Here is a 21,538-nt window from a genome sequence, read left to right on the forward strand (position 1 = left end):
AGCACTCACTGTCCCAGAAACAGAACCACGAGCAGACTGGAAAGTCCTGGTGCCATGAAGCCAATAGGCAGACAAGGACCTTGAGAAAATCCCAGCCATGCCAAGCTCTGGGTACTGGCTTCTCCCCTGAGCACCTTCCTATGCACAGCTCAGGGACCCACAGGACCCAAGGCAGGTCTACTATCCAAGTCCCAGATGGCCTGGTCAGACAATTGAGCAGTGAGGCCCAGCCGAGGGGAGGCCTGGGACGAGGACGACCTTGGGCACACAAGGTGTGGAATGCGGAGTCCCAGACTGCCTGGTCAGAGCCACCATGCTGAGCTGACAGGAGAGGGGCTTCATTACAGCAAGCCTGGGGTAGCCGTCACTGCCTCGCATGCCTTCCAGCCCTCTCCCTCCAAATGTCCATCGCCCCGATGGCTTCTGAGGCCAACCCACTCGACAAAACACAGTCCGGTCCTGCTGGAAGTGCTGTCCATTAATTATGTTTCAGGGAAACTGGGAGGAAAGTGAAGCAAATGAGTGAGTAAAAGGAAATACTGAAAAACACCCTCCCTTCCTGAGGGTCCTCAACCCTCATTCCAACACTAACAGGGAAAATCGCCACCTTGTGCCTCTGGAAACGTCTTCCCGTCTGGGCTGTGCACTGGCGTCTCTGAGCTGGGTCGTTCTTTCCTGCCATGTTCCTGGCACAGCGTGCACAGGCTAAGCCTGCAATCAAACATTCTTCTGTTTTCGGTGCTGCCCTCACACTGACTCTCTCTGAGCACGCCCAGTGTGCGAGGATCCAGCCGGATGTTATTGCTGGCACAGGGCAGCACATCCTACAATCAGCACAGTGGCTCCACTCCAAAGCGACAGTCCCCATCACTGAGTCGTCACCGCGCCCACCTGACAGTCCCCTTCCCGGACCTGAGGCCTAAGCAGCGGCCGAGAGACAACTGAACAGTGAGGCCGAGCCGAGGGAGGCCTGGGACAGGACGAGCAGGGCACGCAGCCGGGGAATGCTGTCACCAAGTTCACCGGCTCCTCTGGCTCATGGTCCTAAGCTGTTGAGGATGGCTCCGGAACTAGTGATGGGCATGGCAAGTATTTGTCAAAATCTGAGCTTTTTTTTTTTAAAAAAAAATAAATATATATTTTATTGATTTTTTACAGAGAGGAAGGGAGAGGGATAGAGAGTTAGAAACATCGATGAGAGAGAAACATCGATCAGCTGCCTCCTGCACATCTCCTACTAGGGATGTGCCCGCAACCAAGGTACATGCCCTTGACCGGAACCGAACCTGGAGCCTTTCAGTCCACAGGCTGACGCTCTATCCACTGAGCCAAACCGGTTTCGGCAGTCTGAGCTTTTCAATTGACATATGGGCCTTTCCAGTTGGATGTGTGGTAGATCAATGAATGTAATATCTATAGAACTATTTATGGTAGTCAAAGGACTGAAGGGGTTTTGGGTTCCAGAAGGCAAACAGCTTTTATTTTTCTCCTTTTTCAGAAGTCATCAAAATCCTTTGGTCACAAAAAAAAGAAAACCAATTATATATTTATAAACTATTAAAAAATTAAATAATAAATTATAATAGAAATTATAAAAAAAAAATCCTTTGGTCACAAAGGTTAAGAATCATCCCCTGTGCAGGGAATTGAGTCACTGGGAGATGAATTCTGTTTTTCAAAATAGAAATGTGAGCCCTAGCCAGGTAGCTCAATTGGTTAGAGCGTTGTCCAGATACACTAAGGTTGTGGATTTGATCCTCGGTCAGGGCACATATAAGGATCAACCAAATGAATGCATAGATAAGTAGCACAACAAAACTGATGTTTCTCTGTTTCTTTCTTTCTCTCCCCCCACCCACCCCTTCCTCTCGCTCTCTCTCTAAAAAATAAATTTAAAAAATAGAAATGTGCATCAAAATCAAGAAAGAAATGCATGTTACACGTCAATAAAGTATATATTAATAAACAAGTCAATGGAAAATATCAAAGCCTCCCGATCTCTGCCCCCTCCACGAAACTGTGAAACACCCGTGTGAAAAGACTCAGAACCAAACTCTGCCCTCAGGTGGGTCTGCATAGCGTCTGGACGCGTGTGCCACAGAGCTCATTAGGGAGAAGAAAGAACGGCTTATTTCGCAGAAGTGCTGAGCTGGTCCTCTCCAGTTGTAGACCATGCCCTGGGAGGTGTCAGAGGCAAGCTGGGGCCTGAGCAGCAGCCACAGCCAAGGCCGGAGACGGCGGGCTGTTTCCCGCCTCCTACGGGTGTGCCTGGAGCGCGGCGGCACTCTCGCAGCCCGTGTTTCTGGCTCTCATTTTCCCTCCAATAAAGACAGCCAGAGCTCTCTGAGCCAAGCCTGGTCTTGACTCCAGACCAGTGGTCAGCAAACTCATTAGTCAACAGAGCCAAATATCAACAGTACAGCGATTGAAATTTCTTTTGAGAGCCAAATTTTTTAAACTTAAACTATATAGGTAGATACATTGTTATTAACTTAATTCGGGTACTCCTAAGCTGGCCTTTGCTAAAAATGTCCTCAATCCGATTGAGGTACGTTCGCTGAGGTCGACCCCTTCCAACTCTCCCATCCACACTCGTCTTGTCTACTTGTTTCGTTTATCTCCTTTTGTTCATCCTCTCTATATGTCCAAACCATCTCAACATACCTTTCTCAATCCTCGACACTACATCTTCTTTCACTCCACAACGTTCCCTAAAATAAACTTAGTAAACTTTACTTAAAGTTTTAAGTCAACCTCGCACTGTACATGCGCGCCCGCACGTGGTATTTTGTGGAAGAGCCACACTCAAGGGGCCAAAGAGCCACATGTGGCTCGCGAGCCGCGGTTTGCCGACCACTGCTCCAGACCTGCCGGGAGCCGGTCCATGCTTGCTGTTTCAAGGGACCTGGCATATATGGCATACTGTTCTTAATATGTTTGCTCACCTTCTTGGCACTATGTGTTTTAACCAAGGTCTCTGAGAAAGGTTGTTTCCCCAGGTAGGGATTTTCCCCTGAAGTTAGGGAGGGAATAAAACCTCTTAACTAAGTGCCAGGAGGGTAATTAATCACTTTAACTATGAACAATCATGCTTAAGCTACATAATCTTTACTCCCTGGAATGGAGATAGAAACGCCCTAACCTTTGTAATAGAGATTGATAGGATTGAATCAACTGGTATAAATACAGATGTAACAAGACAGCAAGACACAGAACTTAGAACTCAGAACCTAGACACAGAACCTACACAGAACTAGAGACAGAAGAACTTCGCTGGAGAGAACATGGCAAAAGATCCTGGACTGAACCTGACTACAGAAATGGGCAAGAGAACCTGACTAGAACCTGGTGACTGAACCTGGCTGGAGAACCTGGAGAACCTGACTGGAGAACCTAGCGAGGGAAACTGGCTACTGAACCTGCCTGGAGAACCTAGCAAGAGAACATGGACACAGAACCTGGCTGGAGAACCTAGCAAGACAACTGGCCACAGAACCTGGCTGGGAATCCAAACCAGAACTTCGCTGGAGATCCAGACCAGAACTTGGCTGGAGATCCTGGCTAGAGATCCTGGCTAGGCTGCTGATCAACTGAACGCTGTCTCTGTGTCATTCCTTCTTCGCCGACTCCATCCACACCTTTGGGGACCCCTGGACCTGCTGGGGTTGGACTCCGGCACAGACCATTCCCGTGGAAGCTCCGCACAGATGCGCTGGGGCAGATTCAGCCCGTGCACGTATTTGTCACCAAACCCACTGCTCCCAGCTGTCTACACCAGCCTCAAACGCTCAGAGGAGCTGAGTGCTCTGACACCCTGACCTGCAACGCGAGCAGGCTTCCCCTGAGGGATCCATGCTAAACAGTGACCACCAAATAGCCAGCCAGGAGCACTGCCTGTCACACAGAACCCCATGACCAGATCCTGTGGTCGGGAAGGTTTATATCCCTCCCTTTCTCTTTACCAAGGCCTCTGATTGGCCAGGGCGGAGCCAGGGACTTAGATGGGACAAGATGCCTTCCGCCACACACACCTCCTTGCCTGCAGAGAGGAAACTCCAGCGCCCTGTGGCTCTGCTGCCTTAAAACATCCATGACCTTTGCCCCCCTCACGTCTTCTGTTCTACCCGCAGCATTTCGAGTGCTGACCTTGATGGATGTTTTCCTATCGATTCAGGCTCTCAGCATCAAGCCAAAGGCCGAAGGCTGACATAGACTCTAATATTCCTACGATACTACACACGCTGGGATGACACAGCATCTTCCCACCTGACAAGTCACAAGCATGGGGAGAGGGCACAGTAACTCGACCTCGACCCTCAGTGCTGAGACAACACCGAGAATGGGCCAGCTGCTTTTGAAGGGACCAGCTAAGGAAACCAGCATGGCGATGACAGGGCTCCTGAAAATCCCCGATTTAATGGAAACCTGTCTCTCTCAACTCATTCCCTGGGCTACTCTTCCACACTGTCCACCTGGGGAAATACTCCTTAGCCGCTGAGTCTCCAGACCAGGACCACCTCTGCTGTACCTACTGGAGCCCCAGAAGTGCCACTGCAGGCATGAGCTTGGGCAACTCTCCCCTTTTGGACTGTACGCTGTAGGCAGGCACCGCGTCATATTTATGTTTGGCCTCCTTCGAGCCTTACATAGTACCTGGCATAAAAAGGGATCTAGTTAACTGCTGGCAAGGGGTCAATGAATCAACCCTCCCCACCCCAAGCAGGTAAAGAATTCTGTCCTGCCCAGCCAGCATGCCTCAGCGGTTGAGTGTTGACCTATGAACTAGGTCATGGTTCGATTCCGGATCAGGGCACATGCCAGGTTTCGGGCTCAATCCCCAGTGGGGGGCATGCAGGAGGCAGTCTATTAATAATTCACATCATAGATGTTTCTCTCTCTCTCCCTCTCTCTCTACACACACACACACACACACACACATATATATGTATATATCTACACTAATAAAAGAGAAAAATGGTAATTGGCGTATGGCGATACCGTTTTCATTGGCTAATCAGGGCTATATGCAAATTAACTGCCAACTAAGATTGGCAGTTAACTGCCAACAAGATGGCGGCTAATTTGCATATGTAGGCACAATGCAGGGAGGCGAAAGGGAAAGCAGGAAGAAGCCCCCTGCCACTGACAGTGATCGGAAACCCAGGGGGGAGCTAAGAGCTGGGGGGCAGGGCAAAGGCATTCCTGGGGCCGCCTTTGCCCTGCCCCCCAGCCATGATCGGAGAATCAGGCGACTTCGCCGCCCTGGCCAGTGATAGCAGGAAGTAGGGGTGGAGCCAGCAATGGGAGCTGGGCACGGTCGAAGCTGGCAGTCCCAGGAGCTAGGGGTCCCTTGCCTGGGCCTAAAGCGAAGCCCATGATTGCGGCGCCCCCCGCTGCCACTGCAGGTCCCCGCTGCCTGGGCCGGACGCCTAGGCCAGAGGCCTCAGGCCTGTGCAGGGGCGGAGCCTGCAACCGCGGGGAGCTGGGGGTCCCCTGCCCAGGCCTGACACCTCTGGCGGAGGCGTCAGGCCTGGGCAAGGGGCCGATCAGGCAATCGGAGGGTGATGGGGGTCAACGCCTGAGGGCTCCCAGTATGTGAGAGGGGGCAGGCTGGGCTGAGGGACACCCCCCCCCCCAGTGCACGAATTTCGTGCACCGGGCCCCTAGTATATATATAATTCTGTCCCTTTTAAAGAACCTTCTCCCTCCCCTTCCCTCGGAAGTCACATACCTTGTGGAGCTTGTCAGCGTTGTCACAGTAACCCTGAAGTTCCTGGTGAAGCACGCGGTTCTCCTCTGTTAGTATCTCCACCATCTGCTGGGCTCGCTCCACAATCGCAAAGGCATCGGGACCCAGCTGCTGGCTGGGGGAGGCGGCAGGCGGCGGCTGCGGGGCGGCCAGGGTCACCGGGAGTGGCAGCGGCAAGGAGGTGGAGTGCAGAGGCCCGCTGACCGAGGAGTTCTGGGAGGACATGGGGCTGTGCTGCTGCACGGTTGACGGGAAAGGAAGCTGGCATGGGCGGCTGCAAGGGAACAGAAGACCAGCAATCAGACCCAGGGAAGTGGTGCAGGAGGAAGGAAGGCCCAGCAGCATATGCACATCGATGCTTCCACGACCAGAGGTCATCAGTGAACTTCCCAGTGCTGGGCTGAGTACAGCAGGTTCAGTCCTTCAGGCCACAGATTTACTGCCTCCCTCCGAATCAGCACTGCTCTGGTCACTGGGCGTACAGTGAACGAGACAGGTAAGGCCTCCTCACGAAGCGCACAGTCTCAGGGAGAGGGACAGGCCCGCCACCAATCAATCAACAAACAAAGCCGGGTATTGAAGAGGAATGAGTCCTCTCCACAAACCAAGCAGAGTGGTGGGGCAGTGGATGACTGAGCGGCTAGTTCACACTGAGAGGTCAGGGGAGGAGTCTGCGAGAAGCTGATGCTTGAGTTGATGTCTGAATATCAGACTAGCAGCTGGGGGAGGGAGGAGAGAAGTGGGGAAGGAGTATTCCAGGGAGGGAATTGCTAGTGCTCGGGGCTCAGGTAGGGCCGAGAGCGGGCAAGATCTGACGCAAGCCCAACCAGCAAAAGCAGTGAAAGCTAAGACCAGAGGGATGGACAAGGGCCTTCACAAGCAAGGCCGGCCGTTCCCTAGGGTGTAAACAGAGGCCAGTGGAAAAGCCGCCTATACTCTGACTTGGTACAGATGGTACACCAGTGGCGGGAACGGACAAAAGGCGCCCACTGAGGAGGCCTCGGTGAGGTCTAGGTGGGACTGACGAAGGCTCACAGGGTAGGGCAGAAGAGAAGTAATGGGTGGATTTTATGTATATCATGGATGGGGAAAGTAAGTGAGAAGAAAAATTACTCCTAGATGTTGGGCTCCACACAAATGGGGTACCATTTAATGAAATGGGGGGAAGTCCTGGGGAAGGAACTAATTTCTTTGTGTTTTGATTTGCCGGGGTGAGGAGGTCTGGAAATCAAGTCTAATTTTAACCACGTTGAAAAGAACACATAGAGGTGTCTCCTTTACTTTTCGAATTCCGGGTCCAGCTCTACATTTAAAACATGAATTTCCATCTCCTGTCTCCACTCCCTGACAATCTCCTCCTCACTCCTGTTAACCTGTTTCATAAAAACCATCGTCTTTGCTTTCAGCCTAAGCCAAGGCCTCCTAATAGCAACCTTTACCGGTATAAACACAGCAAAGACCGCCTCCATGCCTAGCTCCCCAACCACAGCTGCCTCTCTTCCGCAGGAACTTGGGAAAACAAGGTTCCTTGTTGACCCCCTCAACCTTCAGGTCTCAATCTGGGAACCGGGGCTCTAAGAATTATAGCAACCCCCAAATCACCAACATTGTGTCTCAAAGGGCTGGGTCCTCTGGAGATCCAGCTACTTCTAATCTCTAAGCATCAGCCTGTGTCACCTCCTGTTACTTGGGGCCATCCATAGCCAAAGCTCCCAGGACTACCCCCAATTTTCCCAGGAGGTGGTCTGGCCTTGTATACTTGCTGGAATGTTTTTGGGCCTTGCCAGCCTCCAAATCTCACATTTTACAAGCATTTCTTGTAGCCAGGATTCCTCTGAGTGCTGACTCCTGGCAGCTAAAGGTCAAACTCTGGAAGGCAATTTGACAAGGGTCTCCTGAGCCCTCCCTCACAGACACCCAGCTATTCATAAAGATGGCCACACAATAAACCTGGCAGATCCTGACAGAATTCTGACCACAGGCCTTGCCTGGGTAGGGAACTAATACCAGCGGCTCCACCTGAGCTGGGGAGGAATTTCCCGACCAGATTCCTCACGCCTTCAATCCAGAAGCCCTTGCACTTCCTGTGAAAAGAGCTGGGATCCGGGTTCCCCAAGGCAAGGTGCGCCATGGAGCCAATGTGGTTCTTTAGTCCTTAAGTGAGCTTCACCTTCCAGCCATCCTCAGATTTCAGAAAGGGATGCTGCCCGAGGGAGATGTAAGCCCTCCCTCCCCTCCCTCTCCACACCTATTACACAATGATCTGGTCATCCCTTTAGAAGTAAACTGTGTGTGCACCTTGATGGAAATGTGTGATATGTGTTGGCCCGTGTGCGGGAGGAGGTCTGTGCATATGAGGTCCAACTCCATCCCAGGAGGGAAATGCCCCCGAGGGCCACTCACAATGCCCAGCTTTCACCCAGGTTCCAGGTACGCCTGTCTGGGGTGAACCCACAAAAACCACAGATCTGTTACTGAGTAAGTGCATTCCTGAAGGCTAAGTCCTGCCGATCATGTCTCATGGAAACAGGTTACCTTGGCAAAAGACAAAATAACCACCCAACACACCGCCTCGACTCAAAGGCAGACGCCCATTCCCACCTCCTAAGCCAGTGGTTCTCAACCTTCCTGATGCCGCGGCCCTTTAATACAGTTCCTCATGTTGTGGTGACCCCCAATTTCATTGTTACAAACTGAACATAATTAAAGCATAGTGATTAATCACAAAAACAATATGTAATTATATATGTGTTTTCCGATGGTCTTAGGCAACCCCTGTGAAAGGGTCATTCGACCCCCAAAGGGGTCGCAACCCACAGGTTGAGAACCGCTGTCTAAGCACCCCTTCACACTGCGTAAAATGCAAGGGATACATGCATCGGTCTCCTCGGAGCTGAGGGACCCAGGCGAGCCGACAGTCCTGGCTTTTGGAGCACCAGGGCTTCCCTCTGACCCATGCAGCTTTGCCAAGCTTAAGCGACAGGAAAGAATAGGCCTTTCCAAAGTGGGGAGTCTTCTATTAAACAGAGAACACTGGCCTCAAGATAACTTGGTGACACATTCAATAGACTCCATGTTATAATGGACGATGTGCAGGCAGGAGAGCAAACCTCTATTACTTGGTCCCACTACTCAGCCAGCTTTAGACTTAGAGTAAATGCGGGGGAGAGAGTGTGGGGAAAGAATAGGAAAATTTCACACGGGATCATCCGAGTGCTAGGAAACAACCTATCCCCAGCTTCCAAAGAGAATACTATTGATCAGCCACCAGTGGGATAAGTATCTCATAGTAATGGGGCACAGAGAAAAGGAAAAAAGAGGGGACAGAACCACCATTTATTGAGAAACTACCTGCGAAAAGAACTCCATGCTACCATTGTCTACTTTGTGAGCCTATTTCCCGTTAGATGGTGAAGTCAGAGAGCTAGCTTATTCGATATCATGTGTCTCAGTTTCCTGGGACTATATGCCATTTAGCTCATCGTTACAGGACTTAAGGAGTAGTATGTACAAAGTAAACCTTGGACAAATGTTGGCTAGGAATCACCATTACTATAATTATCATTTGTATTCCACAGCCCCAATTCGGAGCCTAGCACTGAGTATGGCATTCATGAGAAGCCCAGTAAAATTTTCCTGTTATGGTTCACATTGACCGGGCACTTACCACAGTCCAGCCACTGTGGTATGCACGGCCACATGCACCATCTCATATTGACCTACCGCCAGTCTCTCTGTTTAGATGAGAAGAGCAAAGCACGGGATGGTAACTTGCAAAATACGTGCAACAGAGATATTAGGAACATAAAGGAGATCCAAGCCCTGGCTTTCTATTTCCAGGGTCTAATGCAGGTCACCATTTCCCTGTATTGGTGAAAGCAGAGAGGACAGGCAGCCCCCACTGGTCCTCTGCTCCTGGGTTCCTGTGGCCCAGTCTGAGCCACCACCATGTCCACGATTCACACCCTAACACCCGAGGCTCCAACATCCTCCCGGGGAAACACGAAGGCTAGAAACCTGCCTGAGTTGCTCTCTTATAATCAACTGAGGCTCAGAGAACGTGTGCAATTTGTCACAAAGTGGAAGAGCCAGAACGCCAACCCCCTTGAACCTTACTTTCCCAAACTCACAGCTTCCCGATGTGTTTTCCCTTTGGTTGTGCAGACACCGTAATACTGACAGATGTTCATATTAAGACTCAACTCTTGGGTGAACTATGGTCATAACTATTGCCATGCAGGATGGATAGCGATAATCCTCTTGTTTGGAGAAGTCACTCATTTAATTCAGGACAGCTGGAATTGTGTGAGGTTTCCTGAGAAAGTAACCTGAACTTGACCCTCTCCTCTTGAAATTCCCATACTGCAGAGCTGTTTTTCAGGATAAACAGGGCATTTGACTTGGCTCAGCCAGCTATAATTCAGCTTAAAAACTGGAGAAACTCCTGAGTGCTAATGCTGGTATTCAAAACACATGTTTAGCTGGTGGAATTTAAACAAGGCTCCACGGCCTCATTTTCTTACGGACAATGCATAGTTTTTCATCCAATAGCCGTGGGCCTGGCTTACCTTTTGGCCCCACACAGCAACTAATTTTCACAACTATATAAACTGCAAATCATAACCCCCCACTTTGGAAATGCAGACTTACTGCAGACATGCTCCTTCCTCCTCCAGCCATTTCCGACTCAAGGAAGATGGGATCGTCAAACATGCTTTCTCCAGCACGTTCCAAACCTCAGGCCCGCCAAGGGTCCGCCCTGCTCTTTAGCACATGTCTTTACGCTTGTTCACGATTTAATCTACATTCTGGCAGCATTGTTGGGTTGACATGGGTTTCTTGTGGAGAGAGAGGCATTCTTTCTAATTTGCCACATGTCCTCTGGGGCTCTGTCCCCCTTTGCTCCCTGCCTCCTCCCTGCACTGTCACTTGGCATGGTCCCAAGAAAATGTCAATAACTTTGACTCCATCTATATATATAAAAGGCCAAATAACTAACTGACTGTCTGTCCAACTGGCTGACCAACCAACTGACTGGCTGGTACATATGGTGCACACTGGCAACCCTATATAATAAAAGCCTAATATGCTAAGTGTCTGGTCATCCAGTCAACCATTCAACCAATCAAAGCATAATATGCTAATGATATGCTAAGGCCACTCAAGTGCTCGCTATGACATGCACTGACCACCAGGAGGCAGATGCTCCGACCGGTAGGTTAGCTTGCTGCCAGGGTCCGGCCGATCGGGACTGAGGGAGACGGGCCAGACACACCCTGGAGCCCTCCCACAGCCCCTCTGTGGCTGGCCAACCTTCTGCATCCCTCCCCAGCCCCGACCATGCACCAATGGGGTCCCTTGGTCTGGCCTGCACCCTCTCCCAATCCTGGACCCCTTGGGGGATGTTGGAGAGCTGGTTTTGGCCTGACAGCAGAATGACCAGTTTCTATGATGTGCACCGACCACCAGGGGGCAGATGCTCAATTCAGGAGCTTCCCCCTGGTGGTCAGTGCACTCCCACCAGGGGAGTGCTGCTCAGCCAGAAGCTGGGCTCATGGCTGGGCGAGTGCAGCAGCGGAGGCCTCTTCCACCTCCGCAGCAGTCGGACATCCCTGAGGGTTCCCAGACTGTGAGAGGGTGCAGCTCCCCCCCCCCACACACACACGAATTTTGTGCACTGGGCCTCTAGTTTAAAAATAAACATTGACTCGTGCATGCACAATACATATAAAGTTCTCACTGGCACCAATCGCATGTGTGTATTTCAATCTGTCATTGTTGATAGTGAATTTGGCCATACTGTTTACATTCTGAAGCTGAAAGAAAGCGGCGTCATCGCCAGAATATGTCTGAAGACCAACTATTGGCACAACATACCTCTGAAGCCAAAAGAAGCCAGCGTTGTCAACAGAATGTATCTGAAGAACCAACTATTGGCACAACATAACTCTGAAGCTGAAAGAAAGTGGCATCCTTTCAATGTGCACGAGTCTGTGCACCGGGCCACTAGTCTTAAATAAAACCAAACCAGGAGCTTTTCTGGGTACAAATGCACAGTGCATTTTTTAAAGAAAAATACAAGAAATTCAGGGGATTGGTTGCACCATAGGTGCCCCCCCCCCCCAATTGATGCAGGAAATTGCAAGCCCCCTGCACAGATGGAAGGATGGTGGAGGTGATGACTGGTGGCGATGAAGAGAACTGGGCGAGTGCACACTGTGGAAGGAAATCACAGCCCTCTGCCTCTGAAATCTCATAAGAAGATGCTTTATCAGCTTAGGACAGAAGGGCATTCATGCTTTTATAAAGTATCCATCTACACGCTAGAAAGCAAATCCACATATTCCTACATGAATAAAATATTAACAATAAACAGCCTCCACTCTTCTCTCTGCTTCCAGGCAGCTAGTAAGTCAAGCCCGCTGTGCCAAATGGGCAAGATTTAGCCCAGAGAAAGGGCAATAAAGGCAATGGGGAGGTTCAAAGAGGAGAATATGCTCGTTTTACCAACGGAAGTGACCTTTCCTCTTCTTTTTCATTAAATGTTTTTATTGATTTCAGAGAGAGGAAAGGAGAGACAGAAACATCAATGATGAGAGAGAATCACTGACTGGCTGCCTCCTGCATGCCCCCCACTGGGGATTGGGCCCACAACCTGGACATGTGCCCTGATTGGGAATCGAGCTGTGACCTCCTGGTTCATAGGTCGATGCCCGACGAGCCACACTGGCCTGGCAAGTCTGGAATACTTAATCAGTATTCTGGTCCTCCTGAATAAAAACAAGAGGTAGGCAGAGTGCAGGCTGGACAGCAGGTGCGATATGTAAACCTGATTAGAAATTCACCGGGTAGGTCACACAGTGAAAACGTAAATCTTTGCATCCACTGCAGCATAGAGTAGACACATACACATACAGTGTGAACTCACGGGAGGCGCAGTGTGGGACAACAGATCCAGGGTGCACCCTGGCTCCTACAATTCCCACCTACAAGTCCCTGGTGCCCGTGACTAAGTTACTTTAATCTCTCTCCCTAAGCCTAAGGTTTATCACCTGTGAAAACAGGGATATTAATAGTATGCACCCCTTAGGAGTGTTGGGAAGAATAACACCTTTCGTACCGCTCACGAGCGTTCTCGTGTTTCACGCGCCATCTGTTAAGGACCGCTCACGAGCGTTCTCGTGTTTCACGCGCCATCTGTTAAGGACCGCTCACGAGCTTTCTCGTGTTTCACGCGCCATCTGTTACGGACCTTAGATGCCAACACACTGTCTTGTCCACATCGAATGAAGCGATCTCACTGGTGGAAACCGTGCAGGTCAATCTACGAAAAACTATATAATTGCACGAACCCATAAAGCATTGCAGTTACATTGTATTTTGGTCATTCGAATAGTCTTCGTCTTCAAGTTCCTGGCGCTTTTAGAAATGCCCTCTCTCAGAAAAAGGAAGGAAACCAACGAAACTGATACACTTCCTTTCGTGTTGTTCCATTCTAAGGAAAACGATGAAATGGACAAAAAAAGCAGTGCTGTACCTTATAAACTGTGGACTTTTCAATTCATTTAGAGTGTACAACGTCCTCAATCCACAAGCAAAAGTGAAGTATAAACAGTTTCTGCTGTCGGTGGCGAGAGACTGGATAAGGGATGACAGTAATGAAGGCTCTCCGGAACCAGAGACAATCTGTCCAGCCCTTCGCCTGGGGGTGCAAGGAGAGCACCCCGTAAAGATCCACCCAAAAGGCTGTCAGGTGATATGAAGCAGCATGAACCTACGTGTGTTCCAGCGAGTGGAAAGAAAGAATTTCCTATGAGAGCCTGCAGCGTTTGTGCCGCCCATGGAAAAAGGAGCGAATCTAGATACTTACGTAAATTTGGTTTGGTCCCTCTTCATAGAGGAAAATGTTTTACGCAGTACCATACGTTAAAAAAGTACTAGGAACTTTAATTGTTTAATTGTTTTTGTAAATAAAAATGTTATAATTATTGAAAAACAACACCTAAAGTGCATTATGATCTGTAGTTATGATGATTTAAATAACGTGCAGTTTGCCCAAAAACGTGTGGTCCCTGGCGTATGTCTTAGAGATTTCTATGCGGTACGAAAGGTGTTAAGGATAACCCACACCAGGCGCTTGGAGGTGCAGCCTCTTGCCAGCACCACCTGTGTTCCACTGTTACCTGCTAAGGGTGGCAACGGAGTTCTAGAAACTGAAAATCAGAGCTAGTGTCAGAGAACCAACGTTCAAGATCAGAATAATCTAACTACTATAACATACCCTCCCCAAATTTAACCTAGCTGATAACTGTTAACTTCCAGGAGTTAACACTAACTAGCAAAGTTTTTCTAATTGTACTGACCTCATGTTGGTCAAAGTACAGTGACCAGGCACTATAATATCTTTGCAAAGTTATTCAGTGTCCGAAGTCTTTTATTAAATGTTCACTACAATTTATCCAACAATTTCATTTCTAAATAATTATTCCTAAGGAACGAAACCAAAATATGGAAAATTTGATATGCATGATGATGCTCACAATGTTATTCATAAAGTGATGTAAATTATATACTTTATGAAATGCAGTAATAAAAGGATGGTTATGGAAACAAACATTGTGGAAAAACATGATAAGATACTATCTAACAAAAGCTAAGATACTAAACTCAGTATAGTCTATGATTATAACATGTGAAAAAATTAATTTGTATAGGGAAAAGTTTAACAGTGGGAGTATTACAAAAGTAGAATATTTTAAGTGATTTTTATTTTTATTTATTTTTTTAAATATATTTTATTGATTTTTTTACAGAGAGGAAGGGAGAGGGATAGAGAGTTAGAAACATCAATCAGCTGCCTCCTGCACACTCCCTACTGGGTATGTGCCCGCAACCAAGGAACATGCCCTTGACCGGAATCGAACCTGGGACCCTTGAGTCCGCAGGCCGACGCTCTATCCATTGAGCCAAACCGGTTAGGGCATTTTAAGTGATTTTTAGCATCTTTAGTTTCCACTTTGGGAATATGGACAGATTTTTTTTGGAAAATAAACATGCATTTGACTAATTATTCCAAACTGCTCTGATAAAAATCAGATCATCCACCGATGTTCATTCATGCATTCACTTCCGTTAACGGCACAGCCAGCATTAGCCAACTCATCACCCTGGAAGTGCTCTATTTTCACAAAGTGAGTCTGAATCAATATCCAAATGCTTGCCTTTTTTTTTTTTTTTTTAAGACACAATTCTCCGTAAACAACCTGTCCCATTCTCACCCTCTCTTCATTCCTACCCATTTCCACTTTGAAGATGCATGAAAGGCAAGAGGGCACAGGAACAAACCAGAGCCCTGTCCATGTCGGCTCATGGTCCCGGAGTCCCCACCAGCTACCGCAGCAAGGTGAGCCCACCTCAGTCCCCAGTCACCAGCCCCACGAGCTCACCCACACAATAGTCGAGCTGTGCACTAGGCCTTCCCTAGTGGCCCCCTCATGGCGCTTCCCACCAAGGGAGCCTAACGCGCTTTACAACAATCCACCGCACATCTCCATCTTTAGCAGATCAGAGCAGGTGAGAGAATAAGTATTCGCAACACACTGAGCCCATTTCTGCAGCTCCAGGCAAGGAAATGGACTCAGCGATCTCACTCGGAGGCCTCCCCTCTTCCAGGAGTCTATGGTGTATTGACCCAATAGCCTGTGGCTTTCTAAACCATCACCATTAATGACAAACAGAAAACCCTTTAAGCACAAGGGAATGTGTCCGTGAAACCGGAGCGTCCTGCTCATCTTTTGGGTCAAAGATGACTTGTACATCACTCAGTGTTGAGTTTCAGATCCAGCCCCTGGAGCTCAGGCCACAGCGAATGCAACTGAAGCAGAAATGGTGTGGAGGCAACTTTGTTTACCCCGTCAGCCAAGGCTGTGCCGCCGGAGCCACGCTGGCTGGCCATGGCCAGGCTCACAAAGGGGCCTTGTGGTTCTGGGGCCCAGCCTCAATGGCCTGTCTGTTGCGTCTCCCGGGACATTTTGATGTCATGTCAATCTAAGTGCCAAGTCTGGCAACTGGCTCAAATCCCTCCTGCATTTCTTTTTCTTTTTGACGTCACACATTGAGATAAATGACACTTTCCACAAATAAGGGGTAGATCTCCAGGAAGTGCTTTCCTCCTCCCTCTTACTATGCCTCCCACCTTATATCACACCTACTGCCAAGTAAAGAAAAGCAAAACAGCCCACTTTATGCATTGCCAACCGCCTTATTAACAAACAGTGCCTCCAAAGGGGAGGAAGGAGACTTCACCTGGGGATATTTTCACCTTCTGTCGAGCTCTGGAGGTTGAGTTAAAAATTCAGGGAAAAAATGTGAACTATCGCAAACTAAACCCTGTTACCATTCTATGGGATAAAACCCCATGGATTATTTTAAGCAGCTATGGTAAACCAACGTGGTGCAAACAGCAGAGATATGAAGACTACTTTATTTTCCTCTTCAAACCGATAGTTTTTGAGTTTAACTTTCTCCTTTGGCTAAGGAACTGAGAAAGGGTAAGAACAGGAGCCCCGAGCCCCATCCTGGATTCCCCAGAGGGGTCAGACTGTGCCCACGCGAGGAAGGAGTTCTGGGCCTGTCAGGAGTCTAGAATGTTGGCACACCGCTTCAGAGCTGGCTTTCCCAACCTCCTGGGGGAAGGTGTCAGCAGCTGGGCGGGGAGTGGACGGCAGGCCAGCTCTCTCTCTGCCAAGGCCAGTCACTCCCTTTTCAGAAGGTGTAGACCAAGGTATGCCCTGCATACTACCGCTGCGGTCGCAAGGAGAAGCCTCAGCACATTCAATTTAGAAACAGATAAATAAGACCTTTGTGAGAATGAAGACTGTCCAATAAACAGGCCGTGGCCACTTGTCTTCTCTCCTCATGCCCCATGCTCTCTCTCTGCAGGCAAAGTCAGCAACATCTAAATGCTGGCAAACGCCCATTTCCCCCCAACCGCCTTATTTTCAACTGCCCTATTCCTCAACTTCCACACGTAGGCAATCACTAAATCCTATCAATTCTATTTCCCCTCCTCTCTTAGCACATCATGCTCCCCTAGCCAGTGGTCGGCAAACTGCGGCTCAAGAGCCGCATGTGGCTCACGAGCCGCAGTTTGCCGACCACTCCCCTAGACCATGGTCTCAAACCTACGCCACCTTCACCATTTCCTATCTGGGCTATTGAAACTGTCCCTGGAGGTCCTCACAGCCTCCATTCTCCCTTCCCTCCAATTGGCCCTTACTGCCACTGAAGTCAGCCTTTTTATTAAACACCAACATAGTCTCTTCTTAAAAACAATTGTTTATGGCCCAGCTGATGTGGCTCAGTGGTTGAGCGTTGACCTATGAACTAGGAGGTCACAGTTTGATTCCCAGTCAAGGCACATGCCGGGGTTGTGGGCTCGATCCCCAGTAGGGGGCATGCAGGAGGCAGCTGAACAGTCTCTCTCATCATTGATGTTTCTCTCTCTCTCCCCCTCTCCCTTCCTTTCTGAAATAAATAAAAATATATTTAAAAAATACAAACAAAACCACAATTTTTTTAAATATATTTTTTTCATTGATTTCAGAAAGGAAGGGAGAGCGATAGAGAGAAACATCAATGATGAGAGAGAAGCATTGATTGGCTGCCTCCTGCACGCCCCCTACTGGTGGGGGGTGGAATTGAGCCCGTAACTTGGGCATGTGCCCTTGGCTGGAATCAAACCTGGGACCCTTTAGTCCTCAGGCTGACGCTCTATCCAGTGAGCCAAACCGGCTAGGGCCAAAACCACAATTGTTTATGGATACATTCTAAACTTCTGAGTATGATGACACTTAAAGACCTTCACCCACTGGTCTCAACTTCCACGTCCAAACACATCTTCTTCCACCTCTTACCACACCCTATCCCACCAGAGCTCTGCAGGACCGCAGCTCAATTCAGACAAAACCTCCTAAACTGCCTGCAGCAACGATAACCCCCCTGCATAGTACATCCTGCTCCTTCACCGCTAACCCCCAGCTCTGATTTATCCCTGAAGGCCCAACTCAGATGTCCCGTCCTGGTGGTGCTCTCCCCACTCCCTCTGGTCGTGAGTCATCCTAGTGCTCTCTCACACCCCTGTCCTAAAACAGCAGCCTGCACTGCAACGATGTGCTCAGATGCCGGTCTCCCTGGAGACAGTGCTGCAGGTCCTCGAGAGTAAGGACCATATCCTTATCTCCGAACCAGGGCTGCACAGGATACACTCCCGGTAAGTGTTGCTGACCCCATCAACCAGTCAGAAGAGCAGCTAAGGGTCATGGAGGGGAAGGACTTTGGCAACCAGGACACTTGAGCCGAGCTCCAGCTGCCTCGGAGTGTGCACTGTGGAAATTTATTAATCTCTCCAGGCTTTAGCTTGTCATCTGTTGACTACGGGGATGGGACTCTAGGATTTCTACGGTCCCTTTAACTCCACCGTCCCAAGCATTTAGACTACATTTTCCTTTAAAACCTACAATGAAGAAACACCCTATAAAACCCATAGTAATAATATGTTCCAGGAGTTCGGATGCTTTCCACAGAGCCAGCCAGGAAAATTCCCGCTTTGCCTGGCCACCAGGCAGAGCGCCCACGGATGGCCAACAACTCAGGCTCCTCCTCTAAACTCATAAATCCCCAACTGCCCTCGGATCGGTTCCACTCGACATATTTTGGCCCAAAATTGGCTTATTCAATAATATGCACAAGAGAAAAAAACAACAACACACCCTGATGACAAAAACCTAACATGCCTTGAAAATGACAAATGCTAAAAACGGGATTGCTGCGTTTTGAAAAGCCGAGTGAAAGGGCTAGGCTCGATAATCACCTCGTTACCCCATACTCCGGGGGTGGCTGGTACCTCAGGACGGCCACTTCCGTCCTCGCGGGCTGCGGAGCAGGGTAAGGCTTGACCATCTCGTGGACCATGCCAGGGTGCTGGTCGCTGTAGAAAAGTCCGTGCTCCTGGGTCTTGCTGACCGGGGACATCATTTGCTTGGGCTTGAAGGGGTACTCGGGTGGCGGACCCCGGGGGTCCAGCACTTTACCGGCAGGCTGGGCCGGGGCGGGTCCCCCTGCCGCCTTGAACCCCTTGCCACTCCCTGAGCCAGGGAGGTGCTGCTTAACGCCATTCCTCTCCAGCGACAGCTGCATGATTCTCTCACTGAGCGAGCGGACGTGGCCCTGCTTAAGTTCCTTCAGCGCCTCGTCCTTATGCGCCTGCCCGCTGTTGGCACGGTTCACCGTGGGCCTCCCCTCAGTCCGGGCCTTCTGGCTGGTGCCCCCCGCCATGTAGTAACCGTGACCCACGGCCCCCTGGGGCGGCGGCGGCGGCGGCTGCCCCCTGAAGAACTGGGACTGTGCTTTGGCCTCCTCGTAGGTGGGCAGCTCCTCGTTGTTCTGCTGAGGCTGCGTGGACCGGACCTGTTTCTCCATCACCGTGTTGTCCACCTGGTGTTCTTGACCCTGCGGTTCCTGGCGTGCCGACTGGTAGACCATTTGTGGGTCTTCTTGGGTGAGGTTTTCCGAGGAAGAAAAGCTGTTTGTCGGGTGGGCTGGTCCTGCACTCCCTGTGGCCTGGTGCTGAATGGCCAGCAAGTTCATGTTCTCGGTCGGGGTGCCATAGCGCAGTTGTTCCTGGATCAGCCGCTGCAATACTGTTCCAGCTGCCGCATCCTCGGAACCTCTCATTTCCACCTCTGAGATCCTCAGGAAGTTCGGGGCGTGGAAGTTACAAAGAGGATCCTCAACTACAAGGTGAACATAGGGAAAAAAGGTATCAGGCTGTTCCACAGCAACATAGGTCTGTTAGTATGCGGTAAATAATTAACATTCTAACCGGAGTAGTATGTAACAAGGCTTTAAATCCACCACCGCCTCCACGTACCTGCAGTTTCTCATGGAAGTGCTTTCTCCAATTCTAAGTGTCTCTAATACTCTCCCTTCTCTGGCCTCCTGCTTCCTCCTAGGCCAGTGATGGCGAACCTATGACACACGTGTCAGAGGTGACACGCGAACTCATTTTTTTGGTTGATTTTTCTTTGTGAAATGGCATTTAAATATATAAAATAAATATCAAAAATATAAGTCTTTGTTTTACTATGGTTGCAAAGATCAAAAAATTTCTATATGTGACAAGGTACCAGAGTTAAGTTAGGGTTTTTCAAAATGCTGACACGCCGAGCTCAAAAGGTTCACCATCACTGTCCTAGGCCTTGCTCCCTCCTTCATCCCTGCCCTTTCCTTTAATCTCCCCAATGGCCCCCTCTCTTCTTCATATAAACATGCCACGTCTTTTCCATCTTAAAAAAATACAAGCAAAAAACCAAAACCGAACAATAAGAAACCCCCGTTCATGGCCTTACCTGCATGTACCTCTAACACCCTGCCTCTCTGCTTCCCTTTTCCCTTCATTGTCCTCAGTAAGCAATGGACGCTGCTGTCTCCACTTTCCAAATGCTCTAGGCACGGCCCTCCCTCCTGCTCTGACTACTAACCAAGCCCAGTGAGAATTTTCCAGCTCTCATATGACACAACCAACCCTTCTGAAGCATCTGGCATGGTGATCGCCCACCTCCTGAAGTGCTCTCCTGACTCGGCACCCAGGTCCTGGCTCCGGCCTCTCTGCCCACTCCTTCCCAGCCTACCTTTGCTCCACCTGCCCCTCAATTCTGGTGCTTCCCACAGCTCTGCCCTCAGCGCTCTTCCACCCTCACTCAACAGAATCTCAGGGTCATCACATCCACTGCTCACCTTCAACGACTGACCCACGACCCACATACCTACAGCTGCCAGCCAATGGTCCATGAGTCCTTCAAACGCTACCTGTCCTCCCCACCCCGAGAGGCCTACCCACCAACCAACCCCCCACATCCCCGCCTTGTCTAATTTTTGACAAACCAGAAACCTGAGAGTTTTCTAAAATTCCTTCCTCTCCCTTACCCCCAACACCTGGTCAGTGACTGCTTGTCAATTCTACCCCCAAAATATCCCTCCCAACTCTCTTTATTCCCATGCCAATCTCTAGGTTGATTATTAATAACCACAATATAACGACAAGAACCATTTTAAAGTGCATATGATATGCCACCGCACTAAATTCTCTCCGTATACTCATTTGTTCCATATGAGGCAGATATTAATTCCCCCAACCTTACAGATAAGGCGAGAGGTTTAGGAAAGGTAAATCAGAGGTCACAGAGGTAGGAAGAGCCAGGATCTGATTCACTGCACAACAAGATCTGTGTTCATTCCACACTTATAAGCCCTTGGCGTCTCATCCCAGACCATTCATTCCAACAGCCTGCTCATCTATTTCTCCGACACTGGGCTCATTCCCATTTCCAAACCCACCCCTCAGGCAGCAACCTGTCTCCCACGCTACCTGGAAGATTGCTCAACCGGAAAACCTAATCACATCAATGCTTTGCACAAAATTCCTCAGTAACTAGTTACAAGATGAAACTGACATTCTATCACACACGGTGTAGCGCAAGCATGTCAAACTCGAGGCCCGCGGGCCACATGTAGCCCGCAACAAGTACTTTTGTGATCCAGCCAATAATTATCTACACAGGAATATAAGAAATGTTTTAATAAAAATTTCGTAACTTAATTTTTACAATATCTTGTTATACATAACTAGAGGCCCAGTGCACGGTGGGGTTCCTTGGCCTGGCCAGCGATCAGAGCCGATCGCGGCCATCTCGCCCAGTCCCAATCAGGCCAAAAGGGGCTGGCTGGACG

At 49.5% G+C, this 21,538-nt stretch overlaps 1 protein-coding gene across 12 annotated transcripts in view; it reads right to left on the minus strand.

The window, feature by feature from the left end:
- AMOTL1 (angiomotin like 1) overlaps positions 1–21,538 on the minus strand; it is a 150,577-nt gene that overhangs the window by 44,202 nt on the left and 84,837 nt on the right. For all 12 annotated transcript variants that reach the window (XM_036324649.1, XM_036324654.1, XM_036324653.1 and 9 more), the window contains 2 exons: positions 18,621–19,542; positions 5,732–6,023 (listed from right to left, as the gene is read on the minus strand). In XM_036324649.1, the coding sequence (XP_036180542.1) occupies positions 5,732–6,023; positions 18,621–19,542 (1,214 nt within the window). The remainder of the gene's footprint in view (positions 1–5,731; positions 6,024–18,620; positions 19,543–21,538) is intronic.

Source organism: Myotis myotis, unplaced genomic scaffold (assembly GCF_014108235.1).
Source record: "Myotis myotis isolate mMyoMyo1 unplaced genomic scaffold, mMyoMyo1.p scaffold_m19_p_10, whole genome shotgun sequence".
NCBI lineage: Eukaryota > Metazoa > Chordata > Mammalia > Chiroptera > Vespertilionidae > Myotis > Myotis myotis.